Below are 27,701 nucleotides of genomic sequence, written 5' to 3' on the forward strand. Positions count from 1 at the left end.
AAACATCTTAAAATAATTTTTCTTCCCCTCATAAAAAACAGAATGTGAAACTTCAATAAAATGATAAAAACAGTTTGGAGCATTTTTTCAGTAAATGCTTAATTTATAAGGAAAGAGAAGCTAGAAGGAAGCCAGAAGATGAAGCAGTGATATGATCAATACTGTTTTGAGTGTAGCTTAAATGAGAAGGCCTAAATAATACTCCTCTATACCCACATCCCTTGTTAAGAAAAAACCCAAAAGAATCTGTATAATAATTTCTTTAGAGCACTTTATTTGATTCAATGCACACTAAAAATATTCACTTCTTCGACAATTACGTCAAATTTTTCTGAGGAAGTCTACAGTCTGAACTGCTTAAACTGATTTTAAGAGGCAAATGATTTGCCACACATCTGCTGACACCTGAAACATTTCTGATGTTGAATTCTACTTTGGTCACTTTATAATTCTACTGTGTCCATACAGAAGTAGGACTACAACTTTTAATCCAACGGAGATGCGCACACAGTCTAGAGCACACTTGATTTGAGCATCACAACAAAGAGGAGAAAATAAACCAGATCAAGTTGGTCTTTCTGCTTCAGGTACTACTCCTGTCATCAGGTAGTAAATAAAGTTGGGTTTACTCCAATTAGCATTCAAGTGGGGATTGGCTCGTTTTCAGGATTTACTTACAGGTCTCTCTTCTAAGTCATTTAAAGCCCCCAGTCCATGCACATGTCCCACTTGGTGGACAGATGAGTAATCTAACCCCACCGGGTTTATTTCAATATTTTGATATTTCAATAATAAGCTGCTTCTGAAGATTTTTTTGAGAAGTCTGTTCTCTATTAAAATAAGATAGAACCTCAAAATATGAATGTGAACATTAGAAATAGACAGCATATATTACAAATCCATTCTTGATAGGAACATTAGTAAGAATACACATTAGCTTAAAAAACAGGCTCAGCAAATGTTGCCGATCTGCCAGAAGTCTGAGCTCACTATTTACAAATAAGACAAAGTGAAATACAGAAAATTGTACACATTTGGTAGCTGACAGATTTCTGTTTACCAATAATGGTCTACTGGAAACTGGTACAAAGAAAGACTGGGCGAGAGTCAGTTGTTACCTTTTCAATCTAATTTACAAATACAGAAAGTTCTGAAATAAATGTTCTGCCTTGAGGGAGTAACTAACTGTATGATCGGGTGATGTTTAGAAGGGTTTCCTGGAAATGACTTTCTATCAATCTGTGTGATCCACTACTCAAAGTTGTAATCACATTCATTTCAGTACACCATTGAAGCTGACTAGATGTTCAATGGTTATGTTCCTAGACCCTACATCTAAGTAGAAAATAAAACTAAACCAAGGCCCAATAGATCAAAATGAGACAAAATACAGTGGCATGATTCAATGCATTTTTCTGGCATTCAAGTGGAAACCGATCTACTCCATTTTCAACCAGAAAACAACTCATTGGTGTCTATGTAGGAGGAGGCTTAGAAGTTGTCTGAGTAACTGTGTGTTCTAGTAGAGACACATGATAGGATTGCCTGACTCAGTATCCTGCACCAATTAACACACATGATCATGTAGGTTTCTAACAGCCAGAAAACCATTTTCAAACTCTTTCACGTCTGAATTTGCTCTTACTTTAAAGTTGCAGAGCTCTCCCCGTTTCTTGACAACAATGTTTTCTGTGTCCATTATTTCAATCTAATACTGTATGAAAGCTACCAGCTTCTTTAAGGAGGTACCCACTGTACACAGGATATTCCAGTAACACTTAAATAAAAGAGCGTTTTGTTTTGTTTCCTTCTTCTGTTCTTTCTTCTTAAAAACAACTGATTTAAATCCACGTCACTTTATTTTATGTGCACCGGTCTCTCGTCTGACTTTAGGCGCTTTCTGCGAGGCTGTATAAAGTCTTCATCAGAGTCTTCTGTCACTTCGCCATCATCCTCTTCCTGCTCAAACTCTGGCAAAGGAGCGAAGGTCCTGTCTGAGTAGATCTCTGAGAGTTTATCTTCAAAGTACAATGCAACTGCTTTCCCTGCCTGAGCTACTTCTGAATCAGCCTGCAAGCAAAAGACAGGAATATTCACCTATTGATAATGCATATTCCTTCACCAAGTGTGCATGGTCTGAAAAGCTTACCTTCAAATTAATCTCTTGTGTGTCTGCATAAACTTGAACAACTTTCATCATCTAAAAAGGATACCAGAGTCAAAAAAAAAAAGGGAAATTATAATCCTTTCTAAAGTTAAGAAACTGTATAGGATTGGTGACGAAAGTCAGCCATACTAGGGAGAACAAATAGCTAAAACCAGACTAAGTGCTATCTAAAATTCTATAGAACATGGAACCACTTTCTTTATGAAACTGTTAATAAAGTTACTTTGAACCTCAATAACAGTCTCATTCCAGATTATTGAGGTAAATCTTAGGAAATGGTCTGAAGACATCAATCTACTTAAGAGAAAAATACTCGTAAAACAAATAAAAGAAATGCTATTTTAAAAACGGTCAAACTTTCCACAAGATAATCAGAATTCTATCTTTATGGCAATACATTAATCACAAATTAATTTTTTTCCGTTTTGTTTTTGAGACAGGATTTCCCTACACAGCCCTGGCTCTCCTGGAACTATTCACTATATAGACCAGGCTGGCCTAGAACTAGCAAAGATCTGCCTGCCTCTGTCTCCCCAAGTGCTAGAATTAAAGGTGTGTGCCATTGCCTGGTTTACAAATTAATATTTGTAATAATTTATTTAGTATGTATGTAGGTATGTATGTATATACGTACACATACAGTGTGCTGCCTGCATATATGCCTTAGACACCAGAAGAGGGCACCAGATCTCAGTATAGATGGTTCTGAGCCATCATGTGGGTGCTGTGAATTGAACTCAGGTCCTCTGGAAGAACAGCCAGTGTTCTAAAACACTGAGCCATCTCTCCAGGCCTGAACTAACTCATAATAAAACAAGCAAAATGTGTCTTTTTGGCAATAACAGTATACAATACCATATCCATTTGAAAGTAATTTTTTTTAAAGAAACCAAAAGAAAATCTGGATTTTTATAGTTTGTAAATTTGAAGTAAGATTTTACTGATTCTGTGGCAAATCCTAAGATTTTGGTTTGGGTATTAAAGCCTTGAGAGACAGCTATCAGGACTTGGGTTCTTATATAAGACATTTTCTTCTCTTATAACAGAAATCATCCACAATAACAAACTTGACTTTATTCCAAAGATAACAATAGTAATTCCCCTAACCAGAGATTATCTGTCAAATTTTTCTTTAAGGCTATTTCTTTAGCCTCCAAGAAATAGTTAAGTTAATGAAAGTCTCATTGTAGAAACTAATCCCTCACCCCTCACCATTACATATTGGGGCTACTATCCAATGGTTTAGTCTTATGTTTATGTGGCCAGAGACAGAACTAAACATGGGCACTGTTAGGTTTCCCATAAGTGCCCCAAATGTGGGCACACATAATCAAATTACTTCAGATTACTGTCTATATTCAACCACAATTCCTTTAGGAAAGGATATTCAAGAACACTCTTAGTGTCTTATTAACTAAGAATATATTCCAAATTATAAATAATAAACTTTCTTCTCTGTAGCTGAGAATAAAATCAAATTTCACTTTTATAGAATGAAGCTTTGCTTTTTATAAAATGAAAAAGAATAACAAAATAAACAATAACAACAATAAAAAAACCAAAATTAAGAAATTCTATCATCAGGAGAAAAAAATAAAAAAACAAAACCAAAGAACTAAGCAAAGGAACACTAACAAGCCAATACTCTATAGGTTGGAAGCTAACATACTTCATTAAACCTTTCACAGTTCTTGAAGATCAAACGGACATCAGCCACAAAATCATCTGGGATTTGGTAATGCTGGGAATGTTTTTTCTGAAGCTTCTTTTTCACCGTCGATAAATCCATTGGTTTCTTTATAATTTTATAGTAGTTTGGTATCTAAAAAATAAATCATGGCAGATCAGAATCCTCTAAATATCAAGGTAATTAAATTCTAAAGTATTTAACTTGAAAATAAGTAAAGCACATTAATTACATTTGAGGTATGTATTTCAAGTTTCCTATCCCAATCATGTCTTGAATCCCAAATCTCACTGCAAAATATGTGTTGGTTTCCATAGCTACTGGAAGTTCCCAAGGTCCTATCATTGATAAATATGAACAGAAAACAGCAACCAGCAGAAAGTTGCCTCGCTCAAAACTTAGATATATCCAGCTCATCTGGTACTTGATGACTCTTAAGAGCTCTTATAAAAAATGTTTAAAGAAGAAAGAAAAAACTTTTTAAAGCATATTAATGTTATGGTTAAAGCACAGTGTTGTACAAGACATCACCATCTCACAAAGAAATCTCAGTAACACTGGAAGAAAAGTTTGCATTTAGTGTTCTGACTTCACCTTTGGCCAAAAGTTTTTGACCCATAAGTGAACACGGTAAAGCTGCTTCAGAGTTTCGGGTACTGTTCTGAGACAGAGTCTAGTATACAGATCTCAGACTGGCCTCGAAGATCCTCCTGCCTCAGCCTCCCAAGTAGCTACCACATTGGAAGTGCTACCATACTGAGCTACAGGCTATCTGAATAGGGCATGAAAAGAAAACACTAGGAAGTTATTTTCTAGTGAAATCCCTGAACTTAAGAGGGTTTCTAGAATCAATGACTAGTACTTGTACAAGACACTTTCCGTCTGTTAAATCTTTTACATTTAAAATTAATTTCTTAGCTTACTTAACAAATAGGTCAGCTACCAATTAATAGTCCGTTAACATGTTGACATAAAACGACAAATAGCTAACAAGTACATATAGCACATTTACTATACTAATTAGGCAGTAGAAGCTCTAGTCATTTTTTTATTATAGCATTTTAAAGCCTTTATTCCAAGCCTCCAGTAGGATCAATAAAAAGCCACTAAAACACAAGGTTTCCTATGTGTCTATGTGCATTAAGAGGACTTTCAAATGGCAAAGTCGTTGTGAAAAATTCATCCATGCACTTTGTTTTTTCTATGAGCAGCACTGGAACAGGGCTGACACAGACTCATAAATAATTTGGTTTTTCTACTATAAAATTAGAAATAAAACGAAAGGCAGAAAAACACATTGTGCTGTTATAGCTAGTTGACATGAAATGTTGTAGTTCACACTTGTAATCATAGTTCTCTAGTATTACAGGCACGCTTTTGTAGAGAAAAAAACAGAGGTAGAGAGGAGGGGAAGGAACTAAAAGAACAAGCTTTTTGCTCCCAGTTCAATGTTCTCATTAAAACTATTTCCCTTACGTCAACATTAAAAGGAGAATGCAGAAATAAAACACAGCTTCTACCAGAGCAACATACACACACACACACACACACACACATTTTTTTTTTAAGACAGGATTTCTCTGTGGCTTTGGAGGCTGTCCTGGAACTAGCACTTGTAGACCAGGCTGGTCTCACAGAGACTCACCTGCCTCTGACACCAAAGGACCACCACCTCCCGGCTCAATTTTTTTATTTTTATTAAAAAAAAAAAGACAGGATACAGTGTCTTGTATAATCTTGTACTAGCAATTCCATGCCCAGCTAACTAACTGTAATTTCAACAAAATAAAATCTTATATTCATTTAGCTCTAAAAAGGCTTCTGCTTTTGGAATGAGGATATGGCTCAGTCATGGAACACTTGCCTCACACAAAGTCCAGATTCAATTTCCTAAACCAATGCACACATACATATTAATTAAACAATAGACTCTTAGCAATATTATATACTATACATATACACATTTTACACTGATTATTTTACATGATCTTCAAAATATTTCAATGAGATTAAGAACAGTAGTAGCGAACATCTTTAATTCCAGCAGAGGCCATTGGATCTCATACATATAAATTTTTTTTGATTGCAAAAACAGTATTTTAGGAGCTGGAGAGATGGCTCAGCAGTTAAGAACACTGGCTACTCTTCCAGAGAACCTGAGCTCCATTCCAAGCACCCACAACAGTTCATAACTGTTGCTAACTATAGACCTATGGAATCCAATGCCCTCTTCTGGCCTCCATAAGCACAAGGCATGCATATGATACACAAATATACATGCAGACAAAATATCCATATATATATATATATATATAAAATCTAACAAAATAATAATTAGTATTTTATTTTTAAAAGGGTGCTTATAGAGCATTTAATCCAAGCAGTGGGGAGGTAGAGAAGGGCAGATCTCTGTGAGTTCTAGGACAGCCAACTTCAATATAGCCCCCACCCCCCATATACCCCCAAAAAGGAAAAAGGTATTTAGAAGACCCAGCCCAGAGAATATAAAACTTCAATTAGAATAGTGTAAAAGTTCTATTGATCTGTCTTATTTACATGTAAATCATGTTTAATGATACATTGTACATTTCAAAATTCTTTAAAGGAATTTTGACATACCATTCTCATCAGAAAAAAGATAGTGATGGGCATGTTAGAGTGATTAAATTTTTCAATTTGTATGTAGATCAAAATATCATGTAACCTACAAATATAAAGAATTTATCAATTAAGTTCTAAAAGATGATGGGGAGGAAGTTAGCAGAAAATACTGAGTCACAAAGCAGTTAAGCAACTTACTGAAGGAGGTCCGTCTAAGTCTCAGTCCATACTCTTAAAGTATTACATTTCTTTACCAGGGTAATACTAAAGCATGTAACTCACCGAAACAGGAACAGGCTCCTGGAATTCAATACTTAATTCATGGCAATAGAGGTAAAGCAGGAGACGTTCACATTTCTGGCCCCCAAAAGAAAAAAGAGACAATGATTGTTTTTTCCTGGTAAGGTATTTTGGAGAATATAGCTACAAAGTATTATTACAACAGGTATCAAACAAAATATTTTGTTTTTCATTAAATTTTGAAACTATATTCTATTCTACTTTAATTAAATGTACCTTTATTCAAATAGAACTAAAGTAATTTACATATCAATAATTCTTATTTGCAGAAATATTAGTCATAAAAACTTAAAGTAAATGAGAAAGAAATTTTTACCATTAGTATCTAATATAATTCCCTAAGGCAGGCAAAACAAATATTCCTCTGTTTTTCAATGACTCCACTCAGATTCAAATGAACAAGAATCATCTCTCTTCAATTCAATTTTTTAAAAATCTAATCTTTTCATTCTTTATCCTTTTTGAGACATGGTTTTACTAATGTAGCTCTAGCTGGTTTAGAACATTTATGTAGACCAGACTTGAACTAAAATTTGTGACCACTCCCTTGCCCTCTGTTAACTGAGTATTGGGCTTACAATATATATTTTTATAAGATTAACTATCACACCAAAATTTATTTTCCATTAGTAGATTATATTACACTCTGTTTAACATTAGTTTAGACATCCTAAACACACTGCTTCTCTTCACAGAAGAATTTTTCAAGTATACATGTTAGATTAGAGCTAGACCTAATTGTAATGAGCACATCAGGCTGAGGTGAGATCAGCAAAAAATTGAGATAAATGAAAAGACTGAGCTTCATTTTTAACATGTGAAGCAATTAAAGAATTGTAAGGAAGTGATAAGTTTATTTACATTTTTAAGAGAAAAAGAACATTGTTTAAATATAGAAAAAAAGACTAGCAGGGCAAGAAGAAACAAGGAAATCATCACAAAATTGTCACAATAGTCCACATAACAAATTATGGATATGTTAGGGAGGTAATGGTAAGGAGCTACAGGAAAATGGCATATAATCACGTTTGACTTTTTATATCAAAGGATTCTGGTTCCAACAACAGAGGTGAACAGTGGTACCATACAGTGATAGGGAATACTGAGAAAGCAATTATTTGCCTGGTGTTTGCTATCATTTTGGAGGGAGAGGATCAGAAATCCGAATCTGGCCAGGTGGCACATGACTGTAATCTCAGCACTCAGAAAGGAGCACTGCTGCAAATTCAAGCCCAGCCAGGGCAGTATAGCAAGACTATTACACCTTGCTCTATTAAAACTAAAAATAGCTGGGCGGTGGTGGCGCACGCCTTTAATCCCAGCACTCAGAAGGCAGAGGCAGGCGGATCTCTGTGAGTTCGAGGCTAAGCTGGACCGACAGCCTCCAAAATAATACAGAGAAACCCTGTCTTGTAAAACAAAATAAAAAAAAAAAAAAAAAACAAACTAAAAATAAAGACACCAAATGACACAAAACTTACCAGGTAATATATACCCACAGGGGTGGGATGGTACAAAGCATGGGTGAGGGAGGGAACACAAGATGCATAGGCTGACAACCATAAAAGCTCTATAACATAAACAAGTCAGCTCTGATGCTTACCCTTTGGTCCACGGGGCTTAAGCCCTGTGCAGTTTTCCCCTTCTTACTGTGTTGCATATTATCACAATCGTATTCAACTTCTGGCTTCCCAATATCTCTGCAAAATGTGCATATCCAGTCTCCACTGCACAGCAAAAACAGGCAATTAGTCCACAAATCACAACAAAGCCTATCCTGGAGAAGATAAATCCTTAGATGTAGGTCTCTAGTTTGTTTTCTTTTGTTTCCAATATTTGGTGAAAAGGAGTTTCTGTACTTATTAAATATCTTCAGTTGTACAGTAAGTTCTCCAAAACTTTTCTCAATCGCACATCAAGTGATAACCTTCTAGAAATCGATAAAATGAAATCCCTACATTAAACACTAGTCTGTTCATGACACAAATCAATGACCACCTCCTGCATCAAAATACCTGACAACTGGGCTGGAGAGATCGCTCAGCCATTAAAGGCTAGGTCACAACCAAACTACCTGACAACTTCTCTCAAGTCCCCATATCAGCATCCCAAGGTTCTAATTCTGCGACAGGAAAACAACCTGTCAGTCATTTACTTTCTAGCAAGCACAGAGATCGAGTTGGCACCTGTAACTCAGGACAGAGAAACCGTAGGGCATCCTGGCTAGTAAGCATAGCTATTGGAGTAGTAAAGTAGACACCTGAGAAACAACACCCAAGGCCTATATAAGCACCTCCCCATACATCGTGCATACATACAAAGAAAATAGTAGGGACTGTGTTTTATAGTGTTCTGAAGCTTATTAAATACATATACTAACAACAAATCAAGTCTTTTTCACAGCCACTCAAAACACTGCATATACAAACACATACTTGTAAGCACAAGCAAATATACTCCCTTAACTTTTAAGTCACATAAAATACAGTTTTTTAAAATCAGGATTTCTATTAAATTATAATTTAGAGAATTATTTGTTCATATTTTTCTTTATTCCCTGTCTATACATAAATATACAGAGATAAACAGAGGCATATTAATATAGATAGATGAACAAATCCAAGTATCAAGAGGTTTTTTTGTTTTGTTTTCAAGACAGGGTTTCTCTGTAGCTTTGGAACCTGTCCTGGAACTCACTCTGTAGACCAGGCTGGCCTCAAAAATCAGAGATCCAGCCATCTCTGCCTCCCAAGTGCTGGGATTAAAGGCACATGCTACCACCACCCAGCAATTTTAGGAGTTTTATATAGAACCCATGTCAATAGTTTATATTCCTCCCCAAGTGTCTGTCTTTGAAAACAGGCAAAATCTTAGTCATGTGCGGTGGTACATGTCTCTAATGCCAGCACCAAGGAGGCAGAGAGAGGTAAATCCCTGTGAGTTCAAGGTCAGCCTGTTCTATATAGTGAGTTCCAAGACAACCAGGGGGTGCATTAAGAAATCCTCCCTCCCTCCCTCCCTCCTTCTCTCTCTCTCTCACACACACACACAAAGAGAGAAAACTGGCAAAGTCCTAATATACCAAGATACTGCCAAGAAAAGAGGGTCTGGCAAGTTGGTGGCAAGGAAGTAAGGACACCTGCCACCAAGCCTGACAATGAGTTCCGTTCTCCAGAACCCACATAGTGGAAAGATTGACTCCTGTTAAGTTGTTCTCTGATACAAGCAACACCTGGCAACACATGAACAAGCGGTGTACACAGACATACACATAAATATGCAATAAAAACCCTACTTTCTTATTAACCACTAGCAAATCATACCTGATAAGACTTAGGCAGGTAATACAATTAAAAAAACAACACAAGAATAACTAAAACAAATGTTGGTACTTTTTACACATCTATCTTTCTTTTTGTATTTCAGTGCTTGAGAATGAACCCAGGGGCCTTATGTATGCTAGGCACATGCTCCACCACTGGGCTACATATTCACAGCTCATTATCTGCTGCGTTTTGCAGTGAAAAAGCTCATAACAAATCTTCTGTTACACATTTAGATCTGAGGATAACAGGTCTAAAAAGCAATTACTTCACTGGTACCTTGGAAAGCTGAGAAGTGTTGGAACATGACAAGTAAGATGAAAGACCTTTGGACATTTTTCACAGCATAAGAGATCGCCTCCATTCTGGCAGACGGCACACCAGTCTTCATTTGGGTCATCATCTTTGCTATTACCATCTCCTCCGATCCTTGCCGACCTGTGCATGAGGTTTCGAACTGGAGACTTTCCATTAACTAGGTTACTGAGTCCTGACTGTTTGCAGCTTTCATTCATATCTGTAGGCTCGGTTTTCACATGGTTCTCCAGGCCTGCTAATGTATCCAGCTCACTCTCTAGATGAAGGTTAGTTGAAAGAGGTGGTGTCAAACTACTCTCAGGACTGCTCAACTACAAGAAAACAAAGCCAAGTTTTAAAAAAACTATTTAGTTCTTTCTTGTACACAGTGTGTATGCAGATACATACATTACTATATACATACATTAACTAAAATTATTCTATAAATCACATTAGTGAAATAAAAGAACACAAATAACCTAACCATTTGCATATACTAACTTGGTTTTTCAGAGTTTTGTCCCTCTAATATTTAATATTGGTTCACTCAGATAATCCAGAAATTTAAACCATGATACACAATGATTTGAGAAATGAACTAACAACCATACTTTTCTTACAAAGAGCTTCCTACAGTACACTATTTTTCCAATTAAAATCAGTTAGATAGCATTTGTGAAGTATTTTGTACTATCTTTTGGCACACATATATCATTCAACTAATGAAAGACTACAGCAATGTAAAACACATCATTCACCACACCACCTTTGCACTGGGCACTTTCTAAACTAAGAGTTTCAGACAAAGAGATGACATTGTCATAAACATTCAGCTAAAGTTGTAGGTCTTTAATCCACACACTGCACTGAATATAGTAATAATGTTGAAATTCCTATGTGCCAATAACATAGATTGAAAACTAAAAAGCCTGGGCAGAAGAATAACAAAGCATGAGATAAATGAAGATGGGTTTGGACACTCTTTTATTCAGTTTTATAATTGTATAAACATTTTCACCTAAGAAACTCTAGAATGGTTATTATAAGACAAAAAGGAAATTTTTCTATTACAAAGTCTTCGATCAACAATCTTCTTTCATATTAACTACCTTAGAGTTGAGCTCCTAGGTTAGAGAACATAGTTAAGGTTCTGTTGTGGCATTGAGATCCTATGTGTACACTGAGAACATTAATAGAACATAATTTAGCAGCATGGCAGTAGCATTAATTAAATTTAAATTTTAAGATAATATAAAGTATGTACTTAATGCAATCAAGTCTTTTCTGATTAATTATAGGTGACTCTTAAGAGCAGAATCAGAAAGAGATACTTAGTTTATGTCAGACATAAAAACTTAAAGACAAATAAATATGCCTACTATGATAGACGATCAGTGATGTGACCTCCTTATGTCCTGTCAAATACTGGGGGAGCTTACCATACAGGCACTCCTCCTGCCATCCTCTGTCTTCTCTTGTTTCACAGCTCCTGAAAAGCTGCATATCTCTTCTTCAGTCCCAGGCTCTTGCTTGACCTTCACTTGATCGGATTTGAAACTATGACCACTTTTCTCAGTAGTTCTTCCTGATGACCCACAGCTAATAAGAAAAAAAAGTCACGTTTCATTGTATAGAATGAAGTGAAAGTACTATTATTTAAGATAGTAAACAATTACCCCAAATAGGAATGTAACAGACAAAAGGCCAAACCTTAAAATTACATTTCACGATCCAAAATACTTAAGAGTAAACTACAGATTCTAGTAAACAACCGCATATCTATCTCCATGCCACAACAAGCTGAGTATCCTTATCTAAAACACTTGAGATTAGAGTTTTGAGATGTATTTAGCTATTTTGAAACATTTACATGTACAGGGTGGAGTGACTTGGGATAGAACTCAAGTATAATTATGAAATTCATTTCATACAATATTTTAAGTGCACCCAGAGAATTGATTGCAACCCATTGTAACGTGAGATTAGGTATGGAATTTTCCACTTGGGGCATCGTACTAGTGCTTATATTTTAGAGTATTCAAATTTCAGGTTAGGGATGTCCAACTTGCAGCAAAAAATGTCAGTGATTGTATCTCTTTATAGAAACAGTTTCAACACTACCATCTCAAATCTTTAAAGAATACAACATCAGCACAAGTGATAAGTCTCACAAAGATTGTAGTGGGACTAGAAGAAAAGAACAGTAAGTAGCAAATAACCTAGTCCAAATTAATTAGGAAAGTGGAGAGTACTTTCATGGCTAAAGGTTCTTTATAAAGCACAAAGAACAACAATAACAATTCACCACTGAGCAAAGTAATTAAGACTAGTATAGCTAGGGGCTGGAGAGATGGATCAGATAAAAGCACTGGCTGCTCTTTCAGTGGACTTGGCTTCAATTCCTAGCAGCCACAATTGTCTGTAACTCCAGTTCCAGGTAGTCCAACACCCTCACACAAACATATATGCAGGCAAAACATCAATGCATATAAAATCAATTAAAAAAAAGACTAGTCTAACTACTCAGAATGAAGTTTTCACTGTTCATTTTTCTTCTGAAAGCACTGGTTATTTAAATTACTCTCCCTTTATTTTTTATAATTTATTTGTATTTTATGCATGTCGGCATTTTATCTGCATGTATGTCTGTATAAGGGTGTCACATCCCCTGGAACAGGAATTACAGACAGTTGTTAGCTGCCATGTTGTCGCTGAGAATAAAACCCAGGTCCTCTGGAAGAACAGCCAGTGCTCTTAACTGCTAAACCATCTCTCCAGTCCCCTATTATTTAAAGTACGAAAAATAAGGCAATCAAGTACTTTAAATAGGGACAGCTTTCATAATATATATACACATGTGAAGTCCCAATTGTCTAATTCCTTAGTTAAAATGTCATATTGTATTAAATCATACAAAGTACAGAACAGTAAAAAGAATGTATTTACTATATTTAATCTTAGCAACTATTTCTTAGTCATATCCACTGAAAAGTCTGAAGGAGGGGGAAAACCCAATAATTTAAAAGTAATGAGTGTCCTTAATACCTAGAAGAACATTTAAAATGTGTTGGAATAAATAGAATCATAAAAGTATAACAGTCAAACTCCTAAGCACTACTGAGGGGAACTGGAAATAAATTAATCACAAAAGTCATACTCTGCTGCCCCTTAACTCAGTAATTGACAAAGTTTCTTTATAGAAGTATTCTAAAATAATAATTATCAAAATAACATTTTTGAACCAGTAAAGGCACTTGCCATGAAGCCTAACAACCTCAATTTGATCTCCAGGACCCATATGGTGGAAGAAGTCATTCCCATAAGCTGCCCTGACACCCCCTTCCACACACACACACACACCAGGCAAATATGAGGAGCTTGTTAGTCAGGAAGCTGGCCAAATCTGAGCTTTAGGTGCAGTGATCTTCAAAAAGTAAGGTAGAGGAGTGAACAAGATTATCTTACATAACCTCTGGCCTCCACACACATACACTACCCACATGGACACAAACCACACATACAAAAACAAAAATATGTATTCCAATGGAAGCACACAATACTACATTTGAAGTATTCTCCTATATAACCTGAATTCCATCAAATCTCTTATTTCTAAGGTTTATTTTTAAGTGTGTGTGTGTGTGTGTGTGTGTGTGTGTGTGTGTGTGTGTGTGTGTGTGTGTGCATGCCCTCACCCACAACTGACTTAGGTGCCCTCAAAAGCTAAAAGTGGTAGATAGACCTCACTAGAGCTGGAGTTACAGGCAATTTGTGAGTCACCTGACATGGATGCAAGAGACATATAGCTCTGAGTTACCTCTCCAGGAACCCCCTGCCAAACCTATTGCTCTAAATTGCCCAAATTAAATAACAATGAGAGAAATAAAAGTCTACAAGAGAAATCTCTACATTTGCAAACAACAAAAATGATGTTTATACAAATCCATCTGTTGATGACAGTACATAGGGCTCATTAAATGTGGTTCGAAGAAATTAATTTGTTTATAAAAGCACTTACGTAAATAAATTGGGAACTTAACTGGGTCTAAACAATACTGAGTAGCTACAAGTAAAATGACATAATTGCTGAGATTTGTTTCAAATAATCTAGACAAGGAAATAGAAGAGTACAAAGAAAAGAAGACTGGGTATAATTAATGTACTTAATGTTGAAACTGTGTATATGAAAGTTAGTTTACTTTCATTAACTATATTTGAAATTTTTCTTAATAAAAAAGTTGTAAGTAATATAATACCAGGAAAAAAAATACTCACCTGCCTCGACTGCCAGTGCTAGATGTACTAGGGGGTCTCACAGGTGTGTGAGAATTGGGTAAGCCTAAAAAACAGTAGTCAGACTGAGGATCAGAATGTTCAGACAAAGCAGCCTAACTCAGAGACTCTTGTAAATCACAAACAGCTGTGAAGTTGTACATGGCAAATGTGTTTAGCAAGCACGACCAGCTTCTTCCAGCTGAATCCAGAATCATTTTAGCATCTTGTATTACCCATTAGGATCAGCAGATTAAGAAAGTTGTCATTTCCTCACATCACAAGAGTCTAATAGTCCCTTATTCTTTTTAAAAAATTAAGACAGCATTTCATTATATAGTCCAGATTGGCCTTAAACCCTTGATTATCTACTGCTTCCATCTAAGTGGTGACACTATGATGGCCCCCCCAAAAAAACTTACTAAAACTCAATGAGATATTTAAAAAACTGTTAATAATGTAACTCATGTAAAAATTTATGCCTCGACCAGAAGGTGGTAGCACACACCTTTAATCCCAGCACTCAGGAGGTAGAGGTAGGCGAATCTCTCTGAGTTCGAGGCCAGCAAGGTTTACAAAGAGTTCCAGAAGAGCCAGAGCTTCACACAGAAAACTCATTTAAAAAATCCATCTTTACAACTGTACTATTTTTCCTCCAGAAATGAGATGCTCCTTTTTTAGTTTAAAAGAAAAGCAACACTAAGTTTAAGCTGGATGTGGAATCCTAGCACTCAAGAGCCTGGGGTTCACCAACCTCAGCTATATAGTAAGTATCAAGCCACCCTAAGCTACAATCCCATACCTTGTTTCAAAAATCCAACAGAAAAAAAAAGGGGGGTGATATATGTATAATGACTTGTTAATCTGTTTGGCATTACTTCAATCACGAATTTTTAATGTCTCAGCTAAAACCACATGACACTAGGAACAGTAAAACTGAGGTTTGAGGAGAGAGCCACACTTTATATACTTTTAATTGTTTAAGGCAAATTTAAGCTTTTTACTTTAAAATTACAACTTGAACATTCAGATGGTTTTCTTCAACTTTATTGAACAATTTTTCATTATTTTAAAACTGTTTTGAGTTGAAATGAAATAACTCAATTCATCATCCACACTATAAAACATAGGAGATATAAAAAGTTAATACACTCTAAACCCACCAAAGAATGAGAAACGTAGAGTTGGATGCTTTAGTGTTGCCAAAAGACAGGATATAGGTATGCTTTGTACCATTCTAGTCAGCTACAGACAATCAACCTTATTTAAACATACATGAATATGCCGTGGTTGTGGCAGCACAAGCCTTTAATCCCAGCACTTGGGAGGCTGAGGCAGGTGGATCTCAGAGTTAGAAGCCAGCCTAGTCAATGAGGGACCTCCAGGACACCCAGGGCTGCACAAAGAAACCCTGTCTCAAAAAACAAAAACAAACAAAACCACCATATATGCATGTATTTGAAAAACCATCTAGAAAAGCCAACAGACGTTAAGAAAAGCAAGTTATCCATCACAATCCAAGTGAGCTTCATTTAACCAGATGAATCACTTGAAAGGTGGAGCTATTGCTTTCAGTCCATTACTGCCTTTTACTCTGGACACTAGACTGCAAAGTAACTCTTCCTGAGTTTCCAGCTTGCTAAAATGCTCTGCAGATTTTGAATTTGCCATTACCCAGAAAAATAATCAGGAGAGCCAATTTCTTAAGATTCCTTATCTTCTTCCATCCTCCCTACCATATCACGTGTGTAATGTGTATACTTATGCGCTATCTCCACACATGCCTCCCTCTTGTAGCTGTTTTTACCTGATACAGATACCAGGAGACAGCCCTCACTCCTCCACCCTTGCCTGAAGGTGCTAGAGCAAAAATCCCTGTTTGTTTTACCTGAAGATCCAGGTGATAACGCAGAGGGTCCTGGGGAAGGATTCATGGTACTTGTAGGCTGTGGGGGTAGATGACTGCCTGAGATATATCTACTCAGTAGATTATCTAAACTACTTGAGCCAGCATCTTCCAACTAAAAAGAGATAAAAATAAAATTGCTTTGATTAAACTGAGTAACTTAATGTCACTGTTTATACTCACTTTACTATAACAGATTATGCAATATCAAGTTCTACCTAACTGTTGCTTCCTTAGGCTTTTCTGAGAGGAAAGACAGTATAAAGTTTATGTTACTGATGCTATAATTTATTCAACAGATACCCAGCTGCTAAGACAACCTTAATAATCCATTAAGCCCTATATAACAACAAAAATAGTCATGACATACTAACAGCTCACTTTCATTTTTCAAAATTGCTGGAGTGCCCTTGACCTCAGACTCCCTTCCTCTACTTTAGTGTTGCATCAGAATCATTCACACAAAGACTTTCATCTCTGACAGGTTCTTCTTACATCAGGTTCCAGCCTGACCAAGGTACATCACTGCATACAGAAGAAAGTAAAAGCAGGGAAACTGAACTCATTTCTACTTAGAGGTAGTAGGATAAAGGTCAGAGAATAAAGCGTTACAATTTTGGGGCAGTTCTCCAAAAAAGCATCAGTTTTCTGTTTTAAAATAGGCCATCTATTATGCAGAACTAGATGCTTCAGTGAGAAAAGTAAAAAGACACTATTGAAAGTACCTGAAAAGCCACATTATTGCTAAAAACCTGTCAAATTATTATTACTTGTTAATCTTCTTGCTTATTCTATTTATTCCCAACACTTCAATCTGTTCTCTAGACAAAGGTCAAATTATGTCTTATGCCAATCTATCTCTGGCTTAAGACAAAACTATGTACTTACGGCCTGTTCTCTTTTCTTCCTGAAAGTGAACTAATTTTCATAGGAATAAAACAGATGCCAGGTAGTGGTGGCTCCTAGCACTTGGGAGGCAGAGACAAGAGGATCTCTGTGAGGCCAGTCAGGTGTATAGAAGGAGTTCCAGGACAGTCAGGGCTAGACAGAGAAACTGTGTCTCAAAAAAAAAAAAAAAAAAAAGTGACAAACAAACAAACCAAAGCAGAACTGGAAACTAATAACGGAACAGGACATAATACAAATACAGGCAAGGGAGGATCCTCCTAAAAACAAAACAAACAAACAAAAAATCACAATTTCCCAAATCCCTTAATAAATCGCAAGCCAGGCTGAAATGAAGAGACAGAACAAAAAGTAATAGTTCTGTCTGTCTATTGGCTATTCGTTAAACACCATATGTAACCTATAACTATAGAATTCCTTGCTGCAACTCAAGTTAACTAGATATAATCACTAAAGGGAGCTCTTTTGTTGCCTATTTACTATAAAATTCATTATTATTATTTTAATATGCATGAGTGTTTTGCCTACATTTACATACAGCATGTTTGTGTCTGCAGAGGTCAGATGATGGCACTGTATCTCTGGAACTAGAGTTATAGGTGGTGGTGAACCACCATGTATGTACTGAAAATTGAACTTGAGTACTCTGTGAGAGCAGCTAGTACTCTGAGCCATCTATCAAGGCCCAGACAGAGTGATGCATACCACATAAAAACAAATTGGGAAAAATGACAACCCTTTCTACTCCTTTAATATTTTCTACGTACAATTTTTATCTCTAGATATATAGGTGACTCTAAAGTTGACGGAGTCAACAGGTAAGGAAGAAGTGGACATGAATACAATCATCATGAATACAGTTAAGTCATCTCATGGACTGGATGTTAGGCAAGCAGAGGTGGGAAGACTGTCTCTGAATTCAAAACCAGCCTGGCCCACATACTAAATTCCAATGCAGTCAAAGTGACACAGTGAGACCCAATCTCAAAATAAATAAATGAAAATAAAATAATTTAACACCCGTCTAACTGGAAACATAATTGCATGGGTATGATATAAGTTCTATAAATAATTTATGGTATAAAAGCAAAGGCAATATAAAAGAAAAATGCAGACCTCTCACAGAAATAAAATGAACATATTAAGAGATGAAAATCAAGCAGTGTAATGGTGCACAATATAACCTCGCACCCATTCCTGACCAGGAGGATCACAAATTTGAGGCCAGTCAAGGTTACTTGGTCTCAAAAACAACAATGGAAGGAGAAAAGAAGAAAAATGGAGGGGAGAGGTAATTAAATCACAGTGATGTCATCTTACCTACCAGACTGGCAAAAATGAAGACTGATCTTAAACCAGTATCGGGGAAAATCAGAACAGAAATGGATACTCTGATGTGTAAGCTGGTAGGTTAAGGATTAATGTGCCTGGGACTTGCCAACCATGCCTACCACCCTACCTCAGTTTAATCTCTAGCACCATCAAATGGACAAATGAACAAACAAAAGAACGAGCTGGTCCAAAGGTAGTGTATATTTGACTTGTCCTGAAACTACTCAACTCTTTTTCCAAGTGGTCATTGTATTTTATACTTCCACCAACAATGTGTGAGGAATCTAATTCCTCTACTTTCTCACCAACAGCATAGCTCCAGTCATTATTTCCTTAGTGACTGGTAATGGTTTTTCAAACAAACAGCTGTTATGTTTTTTAATTTAATGTGTTTTTTTTTTAAGATTTGTTTGCTACATATATGTATGGCACGACATACATGCCTGGAGCCCAACAAAATGAAGAATCATGTAGTTTAAAAGCAAGAAAGCTATAGGAAGTGACCATAAAGGGGAGGGAGTAATTTTCATTTTTTTCTGATTAACTTAGAAAAAAAACATCACCACCACCTATAATGGGTTACTTTTATAAAGTCTACAGAGGTCTTTTAAACTAAAAAAAAAAAAAAAAAAAAAATCAGAATGTTCTTCTCAGTCCTCTTTACCTATCATGAAGCCCTTCAAATACAAGGCCCTTATTGAACATAGGATGAAATTAAAACTCCTTTATGCATCTTACAAAGGTCCATGCACCCACTTTCTATCGTCTCTAGACTCCTTTCATGCCATTCCTGCCTTCTTTTCCTTTCCTCACTGGCCTTATTTCTGCTCTTCAAAAACTCCTCTTTCTACCTTATTGGGCTTTGAAATTGTGTGCCATTTACCTTATACAATTTATTGCCAACAATTTCTTTCTTAATTCTTACTCAGTCCACAGGTTTCAAAAAAAGTTTCACATCTTACTATATTTACCTTGTACTTTCCCCTTTAAGGAACAATTGGGGCTACTCAGGGAATCCCTGTCTCAAAAACCAGAAACTCTTAAGCTCACTTTACTATACTGCCTGCTGTATTACAACCAAGTGATCTGCCTGGAGTTGCTGCCTCAAACACCCTTTAAATCCACCTCAGGCACAACTGCGTGCACACACACATACACACTAACTTATTCTTTCAAAATATCTGTTTGTTTATTAGATGTGCACTGCTCAGCCTGCATGCCAGAAGAGGGCACCATATCTCATTATAGATGGTTGTAATATACCATAGATGATTGCCAGGAATTGAATTCAGGAACTCTGAGCCATCTTTCCACTCTATAATTCAATTTTAAGTACTTACTTCATCATTTTCTAATTATCTAATTGTCAAAATTATAACATCTTAGGGAAAGGGCTATATGTTAGTAATTCCTAACCAATTCCATTTCATCTATCTCTCCAGTATTTTATTATTTCTCAGTAGTACTTTAGCCATGCTAATAGTATTTTTATACCTAAAACAAAATCCTTATGCTGGCAACCAGATCACACGGTATATTCAGTTGTTTTCTGAACTGTGCAAAATAGGCAAATCTACGGCTTCTCTATATATTTAATATTAAGCTTGCTATTTGTAATATTCATTTACTATGAATATTAATGCTGGATTTTCTCGATATAAATTCTTAATTTAGCCTAAGATCAGTTCCATTACATAATATATGCGATTGTCACAGATCAAATCACTGTTTTGGAACACATGACTATACTGTGCTTTAAACTAGTCTTCTAAATTCCTGTTGGTTAATGATACCATTTACAGTACAAAGCCATTATTCATGCCTGTGATGTTGCTGATGCAAACAAACCTGCCACGTGACAAATTATGTATTTACTACACTTTTTTTTTCCAAATAACTTAAAAACCCGTACATAGCCAGGCATTGTTGGCTAATGCCTTCAATCCTAGCTCAGGAATCAGAAGAAGCAAATGATCTCAGTGACTTTGAGGAAAGCCAGGAATACATAGTAAGAACCTGTCTCCAAAAAAAAAAAAAAAAAATCAAAATGGTCCTACTATTTCAGTAACTTCACTGCTCCTTGATGTCATGGAAACCCCCAACTCTAAAAGTCATACAACAAGGAAATAACAGTATAATCCTCAAAGACTATTTATAAAGGCTGAAAGAAATGAGAAACCTCAGAGAGCACGATGTGATTCATCGTCCCCTTTTGATCACCACTTCCTCCCTTTTACTATGTCGTCAAAGTGCTTGATATCTAACCTTTCAACAGAAGCCCTTCTCTGCTCAACTGACTTGCATGAGTGATGAAATGGAATTGGTTAGGAATTACTAACACATAGCCTTTTCCCTAAGATGTTATAATTTTGACAATTAGATAATTAGAAAATGATAATAAAGTGAGTACTTAAAATTGAAATATAGAGTGGAGAGGTGACTCAGAGGTCCTGATGTAAAAGAAGAGTAACAAAAGATGAGACTCCATTTTGGTACTGGATTTCTTCTAGGTTCCAAATTCATATCCTAAGCATATTATTTGATTGAGGTTTTGCCCTTATAAAGTGGCTAAAAAGTATGAAGAATTAGCAATATAAACAAAGTTAGTATTGTTTAGATAGACTCTTAACACAGAGTATACTTTAAAACATGGAAGAAACAAGTTTCAGGCAGTAACATTAAAATTTATGTATGTACCCTCTAATCTTCAGGTTTAAGAAATTACTGGTCCTGAAATTAAATAAAATCTGAAATACCATCTTCTTCAGTAAGCACAAGATTTCAAATGATTCACTTAACATAAATACAAACCTGTATAGGCGGAATATCTGGCAATGATGGAAGGTTTTCTGGATTGGTGACTGAGGGAATTAGTTCTATTGCTGTAACAGATGGGCTGGTGGGACCTCGATTGGCATTTGCCATAGTTGCTGTGGTAGGACTTGTTGGGTTGATTGGGTTGTGTGCTGATACAACAGGAAAGGGTCCAGCATGCCCTGGGTTTGAGTGCTGTTTAAGAAAGGTATTATTATTATTATTATTATTATTATTATTATTATTATTATTATTATGTACTCTGCCATGATCTCTGAACCATACCTTAGAATAACTATAATTTTCATGTATCCTTTCCAAACTAAAAGTATCTGAGCTGGCAAAGAAGTGGGGCCTCTCAAAGAGAATAGTTTGAACTAGTCTTTTCATTTTTCATTCATTTATATAGTAAAACAGATTTGCAAATAAATATCAACCTGTCACCCTGTATGATCTTCAGAATAAGGATAGTTGAGATGATGTGGACAGCAAAGGTCTGCAAATAGCCTGCCATGAAGGCAGAGTTCTGAAGATACTCTTCACTGATCTTTTAGTCTTCTATCTAATGAAAAAGTACTACAAAATGTAACAATATGATAAAAAGAATGATGAATTTCAGAAAGAAACTATGACAATGATTCCTGGCTCTAATACTAGGAAGTCTTCATTGTATTATAAAGTCACATAATCTCAGTAATTGTGATATACAGATAAAGGATCCCTCAATGGTTTCATTAAGGATTATATTTTAAATTTTTTAACTTATTTTTATGTATTATGAGTGTTTTCCTAGCATGTATGTCCGTGCACCACATGCACTGTGAGATGAAAGCCAGAAACTGTCAGAAACTGAAGTTACAATGGGTATGACTCATTATGTGGGTGCTGGAATTGAATCTGGAAGGGCAGCCAGTGGTCTAACCACTGAACTCTCTCCAGCCCCTCTTACTCATTATGTGCATGGGTGTATGTGTATGTGTCAATGTGGAGGTCAGAATGTGGTTCTTTCCTCCACCCTGAAGTTTCTGAAGAACAAGTTCAGGTTATCAGGATTGGTGGCAAGTGACTTTATCTACTGAGTCATCTTACATCCCGCTTTCAGTTTTCAAGTCAATATTTACAATATGCTAGAATATTTCTGCCACAACTTACAAATGCATGAAAGTTTTCAATACAAAGTAAGTAAACATTTTTTGCCGGGCGTTGGTGGCGCACGCCTTTAATCCCAGCACTCGGGAGGCAGAGGCAGGCGGATCTCTGTGAGTTCGAGGCCAGCCTGGTCTACAAGAGCAAGTTCCAGGACATCCTCCAAAGCCACAGAGAAACCCTGTCTCGAAAAAAACAAACAAACAAAAAAACAACAACAACAACAAAAAAAGTAAGTAAACATTTTTCACAAATCTTTTTGGGTGTAATTTTGGTCAAAAAGCTGGGGAATCACTATTCTAAGTGTTTAACATATAGACTGAAAAAGTAAACTTAGTGGAAGTTTACCCTAGTCTTTCCTTGTGAAATTATCTGATTCTATTTAAGATGTATTAGTTTCTGTGTATGTGAGTATGCCTGACCAAATTTAAACGCACCACATGTATACAAGAGGGTACTGGATCCCTGGAACTTGAGGTTACCGTTAACTGTAAGCTGCCATGTCCTCTGCAAGAGGAGTAAGAAAGTGCTCATAGCCTGTGCCATCAACAGTTACCCCTCCCAAAATTCTAGCCCAGCGATTATGACTCAAATCTGTTATAGTAAGACCCCACTGCACTTTAACTTAACCAGTGATTCCTTTCTTTTACTTGTATTTTATATTCATGGTGTTTTATCTGTGTGAGGATGTCAGATTCCCTGGAACAGATGTTACATGCAGTTGTGGGTGCTGGGAATTGAACCCAGGTCCTCTAGAAGAACAGTCAGTGCTCTTAACTGATGAGCCATCTCTCCAGCCCCTAACCAGTGATTCTAAGAGCATTTACAGCATGATTGTTTAATTTTTGAGACAAGATCTCTATAGACAAATGTGGCTTCCCACTCATGCTACTTCCACTCTATCTTGAGTCCCATGATTACGTGTGTGCACTACTATACTCACCCCAAAGCATGTTCATGTTTTGAACATGTTTTAAACCACTTCATTTTATAATCATTACTCATGAATAGCTCATACTGCATTTATGTAATATATAATTTATTTAAAAATTATAAACTTGCCTCTAAATCACTGGTTTTGTATTTCATTTTCACTTTTACTTATTCGTCTGTCTGTCTGTCTGTCTGTCTGTCTGTCTGTCTGTCTATCTATCTATCTATCTATCTATCTATCTCCATGTGTGCTGCCTCCACGAGTTTCTGTGCAACATGTGTTGCCAGGTGTTGTTGGATCTACTGGAACTGGAGTTATAGATAGTTTTGAGCTGCCAGGTTGAGTCCTAAGAACCCAACATATGTCCTCTGTAAGCGTAGTGTCTCTAACCACTGTGCTTTTCTCCATCTCTATCTAAGACAATTAGTCTTTTGAGAAAAGGTCTAATGAAGCAAAAGCTGGCCTTGAATTCTCTATGAAGTCACGGGTAACTTAGAACTTCTGATCTTTCTACCTCTGTATCTCCAGCTTGGGATTACAGTCATAGATACCAATCTGGCATAATTTACTTTATTGTTATCGTAGAGATTTTTAGCAGTAACAGATCAAGTGCAGGGCTTCAAGCAATCTACAACTGAGCTAACCCACACTAATTTTCAAGATTAAGCATATCTATTCTCTATAGAAAAAAGTATATAAACACATACCTACATACAACTAATCCTACTACTTACAGATTTCTTTATGCCATCAGTATTAAAAAGCACAATAAAAATACCAGAAAATTAAAGCTTGATTTTCAGAATTATCATTTGCAACTAAAAGTAAATCAAAAGTTCCTTGTTTTGCACTCTAGATAATGAGTTTAGTTACACAAGATAGCATGTGATAAGCTTAAAGAAGACAAATTTTCATGTGTATGTATATTTTTCTGGGACAAACAGATATAAAACAAATTATCAGAAGTATCAAAGACCAACACCAATCACTAATTATGAAAAATAATGTCTTTTAGTTTTAAAAGTGTATGATTCTTACAAATGTAACTCTAGGCATACTTGTCTTTGAAGGTGTGGCTGCATCATGGAATACTGAGGGCCGCTGTGCCTGGGTATCCCTGGTATTCTGGCAGCATTCTGAGCCAGTCTCATCTGATGGGCTTGAAATGCTCCACAGTTCATGTTGCCTCTTTGCATTGTTTGCACACTGATCAATCTTGGAGGCTATAAAAAGCAGAAAATGCAATTCATATTTTCTTTTTTTGGTTTCTTTTCAAGGCAGAGTTTCTCTGTGTAGTTCTGGTTGCCCTAGATTCGCTCAGGAGACCAGGCTCAGAGATTCACCTGTCTCTACCTTCCAGGCACTGGGATTAAAGGTGTGCACCACCACACCTAGTACATATATATCTACAAATTTATTTTTCAATCATAAAATGTTAAAGTAAAGCAATTCAATTAGGCCAGAATAGTATAAATAGAACACGCAGTATATTCTTTTCCAACCTCAACATTTATAGGACCAGTAATTACTATAAAAAGTTGGTCACTCCAAAATTTATCTACCCTAAGGGAGGGAGGGAGGGAGGGAGGGAGGGAGGGAGGGAGGGAGGGAAAATTAATTCATCTCAATTATGAAAGTAACACTATTGCTTGTGAAGTAGTAAAGAACAAAGATAAGAATAATTTGAGCAAATACCTAAAGAATACAACAGATCATAGAAACAATCTGGTTCTTTGACTCACAATTTTGTATGTGTGTGGGAGGGAGTGTACAATATATAGGGGCAAAAATGTCGCCGCTTCCCATGTCCTTATGTAACACCTATAATCTTTAAAGTTTCCCATCTCTGAACTTTGAACTCCATCTAGTAACTGAATGTATAATTCAGATACACAAAATGAAGTGTAGTTCTATGATCTTTTTAATTTCTATCAATAACGGAGGGACACAATGCTTACCTGTTGTTGCAACATCTGTGGGGCTGTTTGTCTCGGATGCTGCTGTGTTGTTGTTGATGTTGTTGGTATAGGAGCTGGCGGTTGCTGCATTCTCATTTGTTGTAACTGCTGATGTTTTTGTGCATACACTTGTTGCTGCATGTGCTGGAGTCGAAGCTGTGCTAAGTTAATCTGTCCAGGGGTTTTACTAATGTGGTTTGTACCTGGAGGAACTTGCCCAACTACAACATTAGGAGTATAACCGGAAGATGGCTTACTCTCTATTACTAGATTACCTGAGGGTTTAAAAAAATAAGAATTTACAAATAATTAACTATATTGCCCACTTTAAAGATGAATCAATATCTTTTCCACCTCCTGACAATTACCACCTCAGAGCATCCAACAGCAAAGCACAGATAAGCGCTAGGTCTAAAGATGGTTAGTTAGAAACTAAATAGCTTCCAAAGCCCCTCGAACCCTCCCCAAAATAAGCTCATTATTGAATATACACTGTCTGTTCTTACACCTGTGTGGGTGTGACATATGTGTGTGCATGTGCATTCTTGTGTGTGGATGGTTGTGCACAAGCACAACAGTGCACATGTAGAGGTCAGAGGACAACCTTTGGACGTCAGTCCTCACCTTTCCAGCTAGTTTGAGGCACGGTGTCTTTTGCTGCTGCATAACCCAGGCTAGCTGGCTGGAGACTGAAAGAGACATTATTAGAGGAAGGATCCAGTCAGTCTGAATCAATTCTTCCATGACAAAGACTCCAGGATACTCATGGTGGTTGCTATACTGATTCTATATGCTTTCTTCTTCTTTTTTTATATGAGTGTTTTGATTGAATATGTCTGTACACCAGAAGAGGGTGTCAGATTCCTTGGAACTGGAGTTACAGACAGCGAGCTACCATGTGGGAGCCTGGAATCAAACCTGTGTCCTCTGAAAGGACAGTCAGTGCTCTTAACCACTGAGCAATCTCTCCATCTTCTGATCTGGTTTCCAAATGCCAATGTTAAAAGTAATATAAAACCCTGCTAAGCAAATAATTTTCTATGGAAATTCTGAATGCTTTAAGCCATTTATGCCCTTAAAGCAGTCATTTCTTTACCTTTTTAAACAGACATTGCTTTCTGAGACTAGAGGCTAAGTTCTAAAAAGGCATGATTTAAGGTAGATGTTGGCAGGCCACAAAAAAAAAATCTGCTACAGTCAATAATTTTTTAAACTTTTTGAAAATGTAGAACACACACTCACACACAAATTCGTGGCTAGTGAGTCAGATGATAGTGATTTTCTGATACTGCCTCGAAGGTCAAAAATGAGTGTTTTCTTGTTGTGGGAACTCATTCTGCCTATAGCCTTGGGGTAACAGCCCTTAAGGCGTAGGGCATGGTCTTGTCTGCTACTTGACAACTGATAAGCTAGAGATAGTATCTACTTGAAAACTATTTTAGCAATTATTAGTTTTAGAAAATTTATATTGGCATAGATTCTTAGTATACTGATTCATATGTAAAATTATTTTTGTCATACTATATGTATGTTTCTGCTTCTGCTTAAGATACTTTGTATACTGATACAAGTTAAGGATATTTTTTCTCATATTGCATTATACATTTCTATCTCTAAGATATTTTATCTATTACAATTGCTAGGTCATTGTCCTCATACTTTACATCTTTTTAAAGACTTTATTTTTATTATGTAAAATAATAGTCTTTAAGCTATACAGGTTATTAAGAACTACAGGTGACAGAGAAACCCTGTCTCGAAAAAAAAAAAAAAAAGAACTACAGGTGAACAGTACCCATGTTTGTAATACTTATGGTAATTAGGTTCTCTAGATGCAGAGAGATGTACTCTGCATAGATAGGTGATCTTCAAGCACTTCAAAGACCTACAGAATATGGCATTTAAATGTTTTAATAATTTAGAATTCACGAGTGCTCATGGCAGCATTGAGCTATTCCGGGGAGAATGGCAGGCACCAGAGATACTCCATACAGAGCTTGTTATCTTCTTGGTAAAACTGACCTGTCCGGCAAATAACTGTCCTTGCCTCAACTGCAT

At 36.3% G+C, this 27,701-nt stretch overlaps 1 protein-coding gene across 2 annotated transcripts in view; it reads right to left on the reverse strand.

Moving 5' to 3' along the window:
• Positions 1-254: 254 nt before the first annotated feature.
• The window catches only part of Trim33 (tripartite motif containing 33), a 75,946-nt gene continuing 48,499 nt past the window's right edge, over positions 255-27,701 (reverse strand). The window contains exons 9-20 of one of the 2 annotated variants that reach the window (XM_040752129.1): positions 25,644-25,918; positions 24,744-24,908; positions 21,603-21,800; positions 16,536-16,668; positions 14,651-14,714; positions 11,815-11,974; positions 10,358-10,707; positions 8,359-8,482; positions 6,738-6,812; positions 3,837-3,989; positions 2,150-2,200; positions 255-2,070 (exon numbers count right to left, since the gene is read on the reverse strand). In XM_040752129.1, the coding sequence (XP_040608063.1) occupies positions 1,858-2,070; positions 2,150-2,200; positions 3,837-3,989; positions 6,738-6,812; positions 8,359-8,482; positions 10,358-10,707; positions 11,815-11,974; positions 14,651-14,714; positions 16,536-16,668; positions 21,603-21,800; positions 24,744-24,908; positions 25,644-25,918 (1,961 nt within the window). In that variant the 3' untranslated portion in view covers positions 255-1,857. The remainder of the gene's footprint in view (positions 2,071-2,149; positions 2,201-3,836; positions 3,990-6,737; positions 6,813-8,358; positions 8,483-10,357; positions 10,708-11,814; positions 11,975-14,650; positions 14,715-16,535; positions 16,669-21,602; positions 21,801-24,743; positions 24,909-25,643; positions 25,919-27,701) is intronic. The other variant, XM_040752130.1, reaches the window with a different exon arrangement.

The sequence above is a fragment of the Mesocricetus auratus genome, unplaced genomic scaffold, assembly GCF_017639785.1.
Source record: "Mesocricetus auratus isolate SY011 unplaced genomic scaffold, BCM_Maur_2.0 Super-Scaffold_100009, whole genome shotgun sequence".
Classification (NCBI taxonomy): Eukaryota; Metazoa; Chordata; class Mammalia; order Rodentia; family Cricetidae; genus Mesocricetus; species Mesocricetus auratus.